The sequence below is a fragment of the Zeus faber genome (genome assembly GCF_960531495.2).
Source record: "Zeus faber genome assembly, chromosome: 19".
Taxonomy (NCBI): Eukaryota; Metazoa; Chordata; class Actinopteri; order Zeiformes; family Zeidae; genus Zeus; species Zeus faber.
In genome coordinates this window covers 2,376,769-2,391,746 of record NC_137206.1, presented here as the reverse complement: position 1 = coordinate 2,391,746, position 14,978 = coordinate 2,376,769, and the positions used below count along the sequence as shown (strand labels likewise).

Sequence of the window (14,978 nt, the reverse complement as noted above, 5' to 3'; positions counted from 1 at the left end):
CACGTTGTACATGTGAAGGCATGCAGCCTCAGGCCTGAGCTGGCTCGATAAACACACACAATCCAAAGTAACATTATTTCTCTCGTATCCCAGCAATGTTCCGCTGCACGCGCTGCGTGGTCAATAGGCCTCTGTCTGAGTCACGGGCCTGGATTGTGATCCTCTCTTTTACAGCATTCCTCCCAAGTTTTCTGCGGACATGTCTCCGATTTCACGGTTTATGGGACCACGCTGGCCTCGAGACAGAGACATAGAAAACCACAGGTGTATCCATGCCGACAGGCCGGGGGGATATTCACACATTTAGGACACACACGCACAGGAAAGGAGGCAAGCCTTGTACATGTGGGGAGTGAGTCCCCGTGACCGTTCGATTCTTCAGCCACAGTGACTGCAGAGCCCCTGCTCTAATCTCCCATTTCCCCTTGGAAACCTGGAATCCAGGAGAATCCAGGAGAATCCAGGAGAACAGCTTCTGGTACCTGGTTAAGTAACAAGAAGGTCTGGCAGACCAGAGCTCCACAAGGACGGTGCAACGGCCAAGGGCCACTACAGCACTGCTAGGGGCCAACTGACTTCTTAAAAATGAGCTGTGTGGTGACTCTGGTCCCTTCTCTTATAGGGATGGGAATGATTAGTTGACTCAGCGATTACCGTATTTTCACGACCATAAGGCGCACCGTACTAAAAGGCGCAGTCTCAGTTATGTGTGCCATTACTGTATTTAACACACACATAAGGCGCACCGGATTATAGGGCGCGGGTTTTATATACCGGCACATATCCTCTACTACGTTTAAATACCTCTACTGCGTATTTAAAAATAGAGCGGGAGCAAAACTGAGTATGTTTGTGCTTTATTCATGTATTTATTACAAAGTATTAATCAAACCCATCGAAGTCATCATCCTCTGTTTCTGAATTAAACAGCTGCGCTAAATCAGACATGCCAGTTTCCCCTTCTTCGCTGTCAGAGTCGCTTTCCGTGCCGTGCGGCTCCTCGGAAATGATGCCGGCTTTTGCGAAAGCTCGAACAACAGTGCCAGCAGACACGTTAGCCCAAGCATCTACAATCCATCCGCAAACTGTGGCGTAACTTGCCCGGCGCTGCCTTCCACTTTTCGTGAAACTGTGGTCTCCGTCGGTCATCCATCGCTCCCACGCCGCTCGCAGCCTTACTTTGAACGGCCGGTTCACACCGATGTCGAGCGGTTGAAGTTCCTTTGTCAGACCTCCCGGAATAACAGCAAGCACAGCGTTCATTTGTTTCACCTTGTTTTTCACATCGGCTGTGAGATGGGCACGCATGGAGTCACAGATTAACAGCGATGGTGATGCGTGGAAAAAACCACCTGGTCTCCTTACATACACCTCCCTCAGCCACTCTTTCATCATCTCCTCATCCATCCAGCCCTTTTCATTTGCCTTAATAACGACTCCAGCTGGAAAAGTCTCTTTAGGCAAAGTCTTTCTCTTAAAAATCACCATAGGCGGCAGTTTCTGTCCATTTGCGTGGCAGCCAAGCACAACAGTAAACGCTTTTCATTATAATCCGCCGGACGTTGCTGCGCTACTGTAGTCCTGGTCCGGATGGAAAAATGGCACCGTTTCATAAAACGAAAGCACCACGACGGACCTCCTTGAAAATGTTCAATTTTAATTTCTTCCGCTAGCGTTACTGCTTTTAGTCGAACAGTGACCGTCGAAACGCTCGCCCCACTCGTTCTTTGCTCGATGATCCACCGCTCGAGTCTTTCCTCCAACTCGGGCCACCTCGCCTTATGTCCGCGGAACACACATAGGGCGCACCGCACTATAGGGCGCGCCGCACATTTTGAGGAAAAAAATAGACGTTTATATGCGCCTTATAGTCGCGAAAATACGGTAGTCAACTCAGGCGGTGACGTTGACTATTAATATCTTTTTCTTTTTTTTTTCCTCCCGAGACTTTTCCGCACGGACTCTAATATGTGTAGCACACGCACCACGTTACACCGGCAGTGGACAGCTAGGTGGGTGGGGTGGGGAGACAGAAACCACCTGTAAGTTATCGTACAAGAATATGTTTGAAAATGAGAGAACGATGGCGGCCGGACGGAGTCAAATGCGGCCTGATTTCACCTGGGCTGACAACAAAGTAGAGTGCACGTTGGTTGGGATGAAGCGGTCTGACCTGGTTCTACCAGCGTGACAAAGTCATTTGCAACTTCCACACTGACGTATTCAACTGAAAGACAAAGTAGACGAACAGAAGCGAGTGTAAAGAAAAATGGCGGAACGTGGCGGAAATTACAAATTGAATGGATTATTACAACATTTGCCCGTCTGCTACTGCGCCAAGACAACATGAGGTGAGGTCCTGCCGATCGATTATTATTGTTGTTATACCGGCGGTTCACGTGTGCATAGTGATTCTTAGGGGCTCACCTGACGGTTTTATAACAAAAATTTAAAATGTTGAAACTATTCTCTTCCATTTTTGGGGCCTAGAGGCCCTTTTCAAAGCAGACATTTTGACATGCCTTGGAAGCACAACCACAACTGAAGTCAATGAAGAACTGTACAGGAGTTGTCCATGTGGTAAGATAATAAGATAAGTTATTACCATTACTAATAACTTTAGCTGTGTTTTAAATTCAAAATATCTGCTGTGAAAGGGCCCATATCTCTTCTCATTTTTAATAGAAATGCAAGTAATGTGAGTTCATATATTATGTCTATATATTATGTGTTGCAACCTGGGATTTTATGATCCAGAATCTATTTTTCAAAGACAAAAAGCTGGTTCCAAAAACGAACCTCTTGGCCCGGGTCCTTTGAGTCGGGTCCTGGAAATGATTTAATGGTTTTTAACTGGTTTTAAATGGAAGTGGCTGGATAAAGCACCCTGACGCTTCGCTGACGAATCCTTTCCTCTCGGCCAGGACGAGCGAGCTGGAAGCCGAGGTGAAAACGCCTCACTGGTCTGAGGACGCTGCCCCCCTCTCACATGCACACTTTTTGGTCCATTCAATGTTTTATCGGGTTTTCAACTTACAATTATATACGCACACGCACACGCACACACACACACACACACACACACACACACACGTACATGCACAACCATAAAAACGACCGAGGAGGTCCAGTGAAAAGGATGACGTGCGGTTTACTCTTCTGGCCAGCACGCGTCACTGAACGTTGTCTCTTGGTCGCCCCAAAGGCAATCCTTGAAAGAAGAAATACCAAGCACTAAAATAGTCAAATGAAAGGGGTAAAAATCCCATCTGCAGTGCTTTTGTTTTGAAAAGGCTAAAAGGCAAAACAGTCGCTGCTGCTGAACCGACAAACTACTTCAAGCTACATTAACTGAGGTTCTGCTCATGTTACATGTTCATGACAGCGTACAGCGCTGTACTGTACGAAGGAACTGTCTTTCCAACAATCGTCACACCACTACCATCAGCTAGTTTGGTGCCATTCCATCCATCCATCCATCCATCCATCTTCTTCACAGGCTTTTCCAGCTCAGGATTGTAAGGAGTCCATCCCAGCGGACCACGGGCGTGAGACGCAGAGACATGCTGAATTGCACTCCAGTCCATGCATTCATGTGGGCAATTTAAGGTCTCTGATTAAACCAACCGGCGTGTTCTTTGACGGAAGGAGAACCCGAAACAGATTCGAACCCAGGTGCGGCGTAGCAACAATAAGAACGACGACGGTGCAACAGTGGGTTGTGCAAAATGACTCAAAAAAGTCCTGAGATCAACCAGTGAGAGTTAAGACCCCTAGAAGTTAGAGTAGAAACCTCCTCTGGTATCAAGAAAAAAAAATGGGGAGAATTTCCCCTGCAGTGTTCGTTTGCTTATTTGTTGGTTTGTTCGACCGTGTCTGTCGGCGGCGGGAAATCTTGACATTGGTCCAGTGGGCCACAGCTGTCGGCCTACCTCCCTGCCACAGCTGCACTGCATATATCACAAAGAGCTGTTAGAGGAGACTGGATTAGCCCCCTGACCAGACAGGGGTCTCTGATCTCTTCCTCCTTTTCCTGATTTAACCAGGGACAAGGGGGGGCGGGGGGGGTCACATGTGTTTGGGCGCCTTGCCTCAACGGGGATGTACGGCGTTCAATGGATGGACGCCCCCCCCCCCACCCCTCGGCCAGTCCTGTAAACTCCAAACAGAGCACCAGAACGGAGCCGTCAGCGGCCACCGCGCACGCAGCGCAGGCAGGCACCACGCACCAGGAGGCCTTCAGTTTCCATGGAAATAATCACACTGAATGAGATTTGCCGTCTGCCGGGAAGACAATTATTGCCGATATTCTGGAAGTGACTATTGCCGCTTTCGTAAGATATTTAAACGAGAAATATTTGAGAAACAATCATGAGTGACGCTGATCATAACCAAGCGGGTAGAGGAGTCGATAACAACGTCTCAGTCGACCGAGATGAGAAAATGTACCGTGACGCATCAGACGACAACATTTAACCCTGCCACAGTAGCCCAAATCCCATCATCACAACATCCATATCATAACAACATAATGCTGCCTGTGACTTGTGCTTTGTTGCTTTGTGAACTGAACTGAATGAAATGAGGCACAGTCTTGTCCGTGAACTTATTCAGCATGATTCACAGACTTGGGACAAATAATGAATAAAACGCCCAAAGCTCATCAAGGATTCAGTCTGGCACAGCTGTCTACCTGAAGCAGCAAATGCCGCAGAATGCAGCTTTAAATAGACGCTGCTGGCTTTGTTATGTAAACGCACGTATGATGAAACTTCCCTCGTTCTTCTGAATAATTCAGCGCTTTTGCTTTAATCCTTATTGGGGAGGAACTCTGTAGTGTAACACCACCGGAGGAAGCCATAAATGCTATTGAACTCGTCTGTTAATGCCATGGCTTCCAAATGAACAAGATAATTCATATATTTTTTTGTCTAAACATAAAAGAGGACGGTGATGAGTCAAAAAGTCAACAAATCAGTTTGACGCTGTCGGTACCATGTGTGGTTTAAGAGTTTGACCGTATGATTTATAAACAAAAACATTTTTGTTAAACAATTTTGCCAGCTCATCAGCTGCTCCGAGAGACGACGGCCCTGATTCATTCCATTGTTGCCGCTTCATGATCTGGTTACCACGGCTACGGCATCAACATACTTTTTTTTTCGATCCGATTCCTATGGAGTGAGTCTCGACGCTGCCGCCACCGGCTTGACCTTCAGGCGTAGTCGCAACGGCCAAGGTTGAAGCCGTTTCTAACTTTGACCTGCTGACGCCGAACTCACGGAGCGCTTCCAAGCGGAAGGCAGCGTTGGAAAGCAGCCGGCGCTGAGAGAACAGCCTCAGCCGTCTGCCGCATACAGCGGCGATCGCGGCTGCTGAAGAACCCGGTCAATACGGTAGTTTTCCTTCAACGGGACACACGAAAGACACCCTGGGGATGGGCTGTGTTGGTGTTCACCACCGCGCCGGACACCGCCCTCGTCTGCCGTAGGCGGCTCAACAAGTCTCTTCAAGCGATTCCTCAGACAAAGGAGCGAGTGAAAGTCGCCCGTGAGAAAACAGGAAGGACGGGCCCAGTGTGAAGGCGCCTGCTTCCAAGCCTCTCGTCCGCAGACTGACGGCTCCATGTGACCGCGTTAAGGGGATCACATGACACCGCGGCGTCCCGGGCCCCGGCCTCGAGGCCCCGGTTAGTTAGACCCCCGGCGGCTGCTACAGCTCCGAGCGCGTCCTCCTGTCTGTTGCCCTGTACCTCACAGACGCTACGATGACACCTTTTCCCACGATTCATTGGAAATTTGAAGACGCTTACGGGACGACTTCAAAAACCCATCGAGAAGCATCGCTATTTCCATTAACACGTCCAACAAATTATATTTCAGAGATGCCGACGACGAGGTTAAAATGGAGACGGATGTCCTCCCCATCTCCAAACTCTTTAACCAGCAGGTAGCGGACAGCCATGTTTGAATGGAACAGACTGAAGAGACAACACTTTCTCTGCTCCTGCCATGTGATGTGACATGATGGGCCTGCTCAAAAGAAAGGCCCAGACCACCAGGGCTTCCCTCCCCGTGGCTGGGACGGGCTTCTTCTGTGGTTTGAGGGAGTCAAGCCTCGCAACACAGAGTCACGTCTGTCGGACATAGATAGAGAGAGAGAGAGCGAGATAGAGATCGGAGTTATTTGAGCGGACTGTGCTCATTTAGTACATTTCTTAGACTCGACGGTCATATGTTTCCATCCAAAATGAAGGGGAAGTTAAGCCAATGTCATAGACAATACTGAATAAAAATGCAAATGATGTGGGTCAACCTAAATCCGTCCACCAGCCTCCTTCCACCTCAGCCTCCGTGTCGGCCCCATGGCACAGCCACGGTGACGTCACCTCCAGCGGGGAGGCTGTTATTCTTAGCTCGGCCATATCTCTCAGTCTGGCTCTTCATTGTTTTTCGGGATTTCCCGTCCACACAGTCCCAACTATAAACAGAGTGCAGGGATAATCAGCCGGTTTGTACGAAGGGGGGCTCTGGGGGGGGGGGGGGCTGTACAAAGTGTCCTCTGTACGTTTTCCCTTCGTCTTCATGGTGATGCGGCGCCGACGCCGGCGTCAGATAGGAGTCGCGCACCAGAGAAAAACAGGTATCGTAACGAGAACAGCACGATACCGAGGGCCATTTCAAACAAGTCACAAATCCAAAGAGCTTGAACTTAACTTTGAGCTTTTTGCCCAAAAAAGATGCACATCAGATGCATCAGATGCTGCATTGGAGGAAATGGATCATAGGTTGATCATTAAATATGCTGAAACCATTTGTTCCCTGAAGACGGATGTTCCTGCCCCTGTCCTTCCACATGGACGTCACATGTCAATGTGAAATACCCATCACAGGCTTCAACACGGCCTGAGGCTGCAGCTCCCATTCAGAGTTTTGGCTTATCCGTTTGTATGTTCTACATATTCTCATATGGTATTCTGTATCCACTTGGGTCCGGCCTTGCTCCAACATGGGTTTATTTGCCGTGCTGCTGTAACGCATGGCTTCCCCCAAGTGCTCTCATCTCATCTCCCTTGGTCTGTTTTCTTATCTGTCAGATCTGCCCCCCTGCTGTGCTGGAACCTGGATTCCTCTTTCAAACTCCTTCTCAAGGTTTCTCCCCTTTGACTCAGACTTTTTGGGCAGTTTAGTTTTGCTTAGGGTGGGGGCGGCTGTGATGAGGGTTTCACAGATGCTGCATTTGACTGGATTTATCCTGGGTATTGAATCGTACTGCAGTAACTGAGGAGAAAGAACCACCGTGGCCAACACGTTCCCAACTAAGAGTTCTGTTTCATTGTGAGTGCACCTTTAGAGCCTATGACTCTGAATCTGTGGTGTAACGGTGCATCCCTATCTAGTCCCCATGGTGGAGTGTGAATGGAGCCAATGGACTGCACAGCCCCTTTCAAATCACTCTAGCCACTCCAACGGGTTATGATGAATGGCTCATTCACCCTCATCCACATATTCACACACCAAAAGCAAAGTCAGCCATGCAGGGGACAAATCGACTCATAGGGTTGGATGTCTTGCTCAAGGTCACCTATAGCAGAAGTGGATTATATGAACAAAATCAAATATCACCACACGATGGCGGGCCATAGACTAAGAAAAAAAAAAGCCTTTACAGTGCAACCTACTCCCACTTCAAAATGGGGAAATGATATAGTGCAGGCTTTATGAGACGTAGGACACACCCAGTGGGCCATGTGACGTTAACTGGAGGCTGTAACAGGGAGATGGATATCTACCCTCCCTCCGAGCTGCGCTGTACGTGGGGGGTCAGGACGATTCCAAGGGCCCTGACCGACAGGGGCCCTCGGCGCTGCACCGTGAAAGACGGCAGATTTCTTGAAGATCGACTATAAACTTCATTACTGTGTATCACCCTGACAACAAAGAGGCAACTAAACTCCAATCCTAGAGATTCAAGACTCAAGAGGTCAGAGGATCCACGATCATGATTCCAGGGAAAATTGTATTGAATGCCGTGATCCCACAGTTTTTCCAAAGTTTGTCAGTGTTCCTAAATACAAAACGAAAATGACGATATGTATATCGGAACTCCACATTCAAAAAGCCACAAGTCCTGTCTCACTCGTAGTGCTCTTACGACGCAGAGGTCGTTCCAAAGATGGCGCCCAAGTGAAGCGACTCCTCTAAAGTGACTTTGTCAGCACGTAGGTGGGTGAGTCAGGAACATCTTTGTGTCATCAGGCGGCGATCAATAATGGATGTGCGGTGCTGAATTAAGACTTCCTAATGTTGCACCGGTTCTTTTTTTTTTTCCCTCCGATCTTTGGGCATTTTGATGAGTCACTGGAAGCCAGCGGAGAAAGACAACTCCCCCACAGGGTCAAGGCTTGGCCTCAGGTTTCCTCATTAAAGATTGACGCTGGCCCTCTGCATAATTCACCTTGTCAACAAACTGAGGGAATGACTTGGAGACACGGAGAGAGACTCCACATGCACGTCGGTGCACTGAGGGGAGAGGAAACGTAACACCGTTTCAAACAAGCTGCTGCTGATGGCAAATTAAAAGGAGGGTTTTTACTTCTCTGCAGAGGCTTTAATGTGTTACGCTGCAAATGGATCCACGGGGCACAAAGCATAAAGCCAGATTCAAACAGTGCAGATGACTTTAGTAAAAACAGTGACTAATAAACATTATTCCAGTTTCCAAACTTATCCTTAGAGATCATGGAAATTTGGCCGACTGGATAGCTGAAATTTCAGAAATGGGGCGGCCCCACCGATCATCTGATGGGCGTGTCCGGCGTTAACTGGCACACGGACCTTCACCCGATCAGATGAATTAGCGTCATGTTTCGTAATCCCCCCCCGACCAAAGGGGCGTCTTGTCTGTGTTCAGAATTTTTTTTTAAAAGAAGACGACAAGAATATGTTGCCTGTCTTTGTTGGCAGAGGAACGCTCTTCCCCGTCATGTGATCTCTGCAAAAATTCCAGAATGGCTACTGAAGCCGAGCGCACATGGCGGCCTCTCCAGCAGATGTTTTTCGTTTGTGCTGCAGTCTCTGAGTTTATGGGCGTGGAGCCAGTGAGGTGATTCATGATGGAAGCCGTGCCTGCTCGTGGTGAATGGACGGGGGGGGGGGGGTGGACTCTGCGCTGGGAGTCAACACCACTCACCGACGCCCGTTTCGCCGAATGTTCTGTCGTTGAGCTCCAGTTAAAAAAAAAAAAAAGGTAGAAAAGGACTTCACTTGGAAATGGCGGACAGCGGGGACCCTGCAGCCGTGGTGTTGAGGAGCCACACACCAGAGTCTTTGCTTTGGCCCGGTTTGAGCACATGACTCACACCAGCGAAGCCTCTGCGGTGACTGTCTGGTGCTCCAAACACCGAGCTGCGCCGCCGCCCGTTCAACCCGTTCAGGATTGGAGCGTTGAGGTGCCGCCCCGTCCATCCAGAACGGGCCCCGGTCAGCGGCGCTTCCGTGTTTGAAACGTCGCTTTGCGTCAAAGATGTTCATCGTTTCCCCTCCTGGCCGAGTGTTATTATGCTCCGGAGCAGTGGTTGTCAATGTGGGCTTCAGGGACCCCCAGGGGTCCTTCGAGAGGTTGTAGGAGGTCCTTGAACGTGAAGTCCTTGTCACATCAAGGACCCTCAATTTGTTTGAAATGACGCCATGGACCCCCATCAAGATCTCGTCTCTTGAGTCCTAATCTGAGGAGCTTTTTTTATTATTGGATGTTATTTAGTGTCTCTACTCCGGTCAGGGAGATGGCAGGGAAACTATGATCCAAACAGTCATTCTTGGACATTCTCTACCGGTGCCAACGCCCTGGAAATTAAATAACAGTAAAGTTTGACAGTTAATCTCTGTGGGGCCCCAGACCCCATGGTGAGGACCACATCTCTGGAGCGTTACATCAAACCATTCTTCTTTTCACAAACATCTTAACGGAAGACCAGGAGGATGTACCGTATCTTCTCGGCAACAACACGGATGTCAAAGGTGGTTTTGACGCCCCAGTTATTCATGAGGAGGGGGGGGTGTACACTCCCCGACGCCCACCTGACTGACCTGTTTCCACTTTGCCGATCAAAGGTGACACGGCGTCAGGCGGCGTGCGCGTCGGCTGTGGCCACAGTTCAGTGTAATCAGATTTGTTAGGACAATGGATCTGCAATGTCAGGGGGGATATTAAAGAGGGAAAATCTCAATAATCCCAAATCGGTCTAAATCCTGGTCTCGCTGCCTGTGGCGAGATGTCTCCGTCGGTTCCTCTCTCTTCCTTTTCCTTTCCCTCCCTCCCTCCCCCCTGCCCCCTGGCAGCCGTGCTTTGAAGCTGGGAGTTACGTAATAGAGAGCGGTGAGCTGCGGGCCAGAGCGCACATCATCCCATCCCTTGTACCATCCAAAGCCATCCGATCCCTCCATTTGCACAGCCGGCCTAACAACAGCAGAGCCACCGCAGAGTGCAGAGCAAAACAGAGAGAGAGAGAGAGAGAGAGAGAGAGAGAGGCCATCTTTACAGGGCCGTGCACGGCATCATGGCATCGCCAAGCAGCCGCACACAGCGGAGGAGGAAGTCCTGTGTGTGTGGGGGAATGTGCTTCGTTCATTTATGTAAGAATGCGTACGTTTTGAAGGGCATTTGCATACAGAGGGCTTTAGGTCGATCCACATCTTAAAAAAACAAAACAAAAACGGTCTTTATTTAAGATGAATGGGATTGTTAAATCGAGGAATAGTTTCGGTAAATGCTTTCGTCACTTCCGAGGCTGGATCCTCGTTGACAGCGCACCGAATATCTTGGATCAGCTTTACGATGGTGTGTGATGCGTGGTATTCAGTGTCGGGAGAGACACGCTCCGGGGCGTCCGAGTGCAATTGGCTGACCTCAATGCACTGTTATTATCATGCAAATAAGCGGAAATAAAAACCACAAATCAACAGGTGCATTTATTTTTCGGAGGGACTGACTGTGCACGGAGCTGACGTGCGTTTGAGCCTCCGAGAAGCTTCCATCTTCTCAAATCACCTCCAGTCGCACTGTGGCAGCCGCCGGGGCCGAGGCTCCGGCTGAGCGATGGTGATTGATTGACAGATTAGGCTCCAACGAACACAAAAACAACGTAGGGGTACGTGTCGTCTGCAGTATATTTAAAGTGGCAATCCATGAGATTGTCCGTGTCGGGGTGGATTACGCGACGAATCCCAGAGTTCCATTCGAGGCGGCAACGTCCACCCTGGTTAAACCTCATTTTTGCTCATATACGGACAAAGTACTTTCTCCGATTTATTCCACCGATCGTCGATCGATTGGTTTGTTTTGGGGTTTTCTTGGCCATTTGAGGAGGTGGCGACGGTTTTCGCTCTTCTTTGTGAATGTTCATCCGCATAGACAGCTCACTGACCACAGCTAGCTGAGCTGCCTGCGGCCAATCGGTGCATTCTCGTCGGGAAAGGCGGACCCCGCCACCAACAGAGCAAACAAGCATATATATGAGCACAGGCAGAACACAAACACGTTGAACGGCTGTTTCTGATGAAACGCCAGCTAAATAAGGTATCGAATATGGGATTTTTATTTTTACGAGACAATCTCACGGATTACCACTTTAATGTGCGTGTGTGTGCGGTTGTTGTTTTTTTTTTAACCTTGCCGTGGATCACCACTGCGCACTGGGGCTGCAGATGGAGGGATGAGGCCTTACCTCCTCCAGGACACTGACGGTGTTCCTGCAGCTCTGCAGCCTGGTGGTGAAGCTGGACGTCGTGGGGGAGTTGTAATCCTCTGTCGTCTCCGAGAGGAACTCGGACACCGATATTTGATCCGGCATCCTTCGGCTGGGGGGGCGGCTATGGGCGGTCAGAAAGCCAGAACCAGAACCATCAACAGGCTGGAGCTGCGGGAGTGGAGGAGCCGATCGCCTTTGGGGAGAAGTGCGGGTCCGGTAACGACTGGGTCCTGGGTCCTGGGTCCTGGTGGCTCCTGGTGGCCCCTGACGGCTCCTGGTGGCCCCTGACGGCTCCTGGTGGCTCTTGGTCGCTCCCGAAGGCTCCTGGCGACTTCACCCTCACCGGGGGGACGAGGGAAGGGGGAATGCTGCGGCTCTCCCCGCTCCGGTCTGGGTGTCCTGTTCCCTGGATGACGGCTCCACAGCAGCGGGTCTCAGAGCCTCATTATGTCCCGCGGACGCTCAGCAAAAGGCGCGGTAGCGTGTGGTCTGCAGCCCCCGGGGGCGATCGAGCATCGTCCGGCCGCGGAGCCCGCCTCGTGTCGCTGCAGGATCTTCTTTCTTTCCGCTTCTCTTCTCCTTTCTCTGCCTCGACGCCGACATCCACTCACTCTCTCTCTCTCTCTCTCTCTCTCTCTCTCTCTCCCCCTCCCTCTCCCTCTCTCTCTCCCTCTCCCTCTCCCCCTCCCTCTCCCTCTCTCTCTCCCCCTCCCTCTCCCTCTCTCTCTCTCTCTCTCTCTCTCTCCCTCTCTCTCTCTCTCTCTCTCTCTCCCCCCCTCCCTCTCTCTCTCTCTCCCCCCTCCCTCTCCCTCTCCCTCTCTCTCTCTCTCTCTCTCTCTATCCCTCTCTCTCTCTCTCTCTCTCTCTCTCTCTCTCCCCCCTCCCTCTCTCTCTCTCTCCCCCCTCCCTCTCCCTCTCCCTCTCTCTCTCTCTCTCTCTCTCTATCCCTCTCTCTCTCTCTCTCTCTCTCTCTCTCTCTCCCCCCTCCCTCTCTCTCTCTCTCCCCCCTCCCTCTCCCTCTCTCTCTCTCTCTCTCTCTCTCTCCCCCTCCCTCTCTCTCTCTCTCTCTCTCTCTCTGCCTGGATGACGGGGAGGCGCGCTGCGCATGCGCGGCCACTGCAGCGACAACCCTCCAGCGCCATCTAAGAGCCACAGCGCCCCCGCTGGAGGGTTCGGGTACTGCAACGAGGCGGCTGCAGTTGGGGGGCCGCATGTTGTTGGCCCCCAGGGCCCTCGGTTTTTCGCGACAGCGCCGCCCAGCGAGTTCTAGTTTTGAAGGTTTGTTCCACCCAAATGCTACTTTTTCTCCATGTACTTATAGTTTTAAAGGTTTATTCCACCCATATACTACTTTCTCTCCAGGTACTTCATTCCCTACTTTATACTTTATTCCACCCTGTGGCAGATCCGCCTGCCGCGCGCCCCCCGAGTGGCGTTTTCAGGGCCCGGACACGGGCAGGGATGTTGGGGTTAACCCAAACCCTGGCAAGATGGTACAAGTCGGTCACAGATGGACAACATGTCAAAATAGAGGCTCTCCCCGTGTGTGGGGATGGGTGGTTTACCTGTTGCTCGATGATTACTCTGATGAGCGAGAGGCGTACAGCCATTGCTGCAATTACCTAGACCCAAGACGGGTGTGGCTGCTTAAACCACACCACCTATCTGTCTGTCTGTCTGTCTGTCTGTCTGTCTATCCAATAGATATTTATAGTAATGTTTTGGTTTTCTCAACTTTAAATTGACTGATTCAAGTGTCAATGATAAGTTCAGAACAAGATATGAGTTTAATATGTGTCACGCGGGCCGTGTGATTAAGTCAAGTCAAGTCACACTTTATTTATAGAGCGTATTTCATACCAGGGCAACACAATGCGCTTTACAAAGAAATACAAAAAAAGGAGAGAACGTAGTTGTCAGCCGCTCATTACATGCCACTGAAACAACAAAAGCAACAACAAAGACACCAAAAACAACACTAAAAGCGACTCCAACCACAGCAGCAGCAACAGAAAACAACAGCAGCAGCAACAACAGCCACAGAAACAACAACAACGGCAGCAGCAACATCGACACCAGCAGCGACAACAGCAGCAGCAACGGACACGCAAAGACGTCACCGCAACCACAAGTGGTGGCTCTCACCGGAGCTGGAAAGGTCACTCAGGTTAGAGATGGTTAAGCGGATGTATAAGGCCACGTTAAGTCGAGGTACGAGGCCGCGTTAAGTCGAGGTACGAGGCCGCGTTAAGTCGAGGTATAAGGTAAGTGAGAGTTAAGTTTAGGTACAAGGTTAGCAGCAGCAATGACAACACCAGTTAAGGTATAAGGTTAGCGGCACCAACAACAGCACCAGCAGCAGGTGATTAAAGGTGTGAGGAGACAGCGTTGAATGCATCCAACATTATGAGACTAATGAGATGAAATGAAGATGATTAAAAAGCTTTCTTGAAAAACAAGCTTTCACGAGAGCCATTTGGTGTTTTAATGGTTTCTTACACGTGGTGGTCAGTGGTGCCTATACACAGAGGAATGACAAAATGGCCAAAACCTGACATAAGATGTAAAAATATACTGTTCACTCTTTAATTCTAGTTATGCAGATGATATGCTCCCAGCATGCTTTCTGATTCAGTTGATATTTTAATTTGACACCCATAAACCAGACAAATAGCGCCGTCTAGTGGTCACTGTCTGCTGTTTTCCTGCTGTTTTGTAATTTCTTTTGTATGTAGAACAGTTTACACATCTATCTTTGTGTTTGTTAAGATGTATACAGTATTTTGAGGGGGGGGGAAAACAGTTTTGTTCATGTTACAGTATATTTGTGTATTTTATATTAGAGCATAAAAACATTGTACAAATATATTTTACAACAGGCTGTACATACGTAGTAAGTTTAACTTGGTGCGAGTGTTTTCATCAGTGTTCAATTGATTCTTAGAAATGTCTGTTCATATCCATGGGTGTGTGCTCGGGCTTGCGGCCTGGTGGGGTATGGCGGGCCTGGCATTTGCGTACGCCATTGGTGGGCAGGGGGGCCCCCGCCGGCTCGCCTGAGTGATGGGCGGTTCCAGCGGAGTGTTGGTCTGTCGCCGTCGGGACCTGGCTCCAGGCCTGTAGTCCGGGCCTGGCGTCCGCAGCTCGGCTTCCGCGGCTCGGCTTCCGCGCCTGCGCCTGCGTCTTGTGCCTGCAGGCGGGGGAGCTTGCATGGATGCGTCTCAGGGGT

The 14,978-nt window shown here is 50.1% G+C and overlaps 1 protein-coding gene across 1 annotated transcript in view; it reads right to left on the bottom strand.

The window, feature by feature from the left end:
* asap1b (ArfGAP with SH3 domain, ankyrin repeat and PH domain 1b) overlaps nt 1-12,323 on the bottom strand; it is a 73,839-nt gene extending 61,516 nt beyond the window's left edge. Inside the window, exon 1 of the mRNA XM_080020258.1 lies at nt 11,726-12,323. Coding sequence (XP_079876384.1) covers nt 11,726-11,851 — 126 coding nt within the window. The 5' untranslated portion in view covers nt 11,852-12,323. The remainder of the gene's footprint in view (nt 1-11,725) is intronic.
* Nucleotides 12,324-14,978: the final 2,655 nt, after the last annotated feature.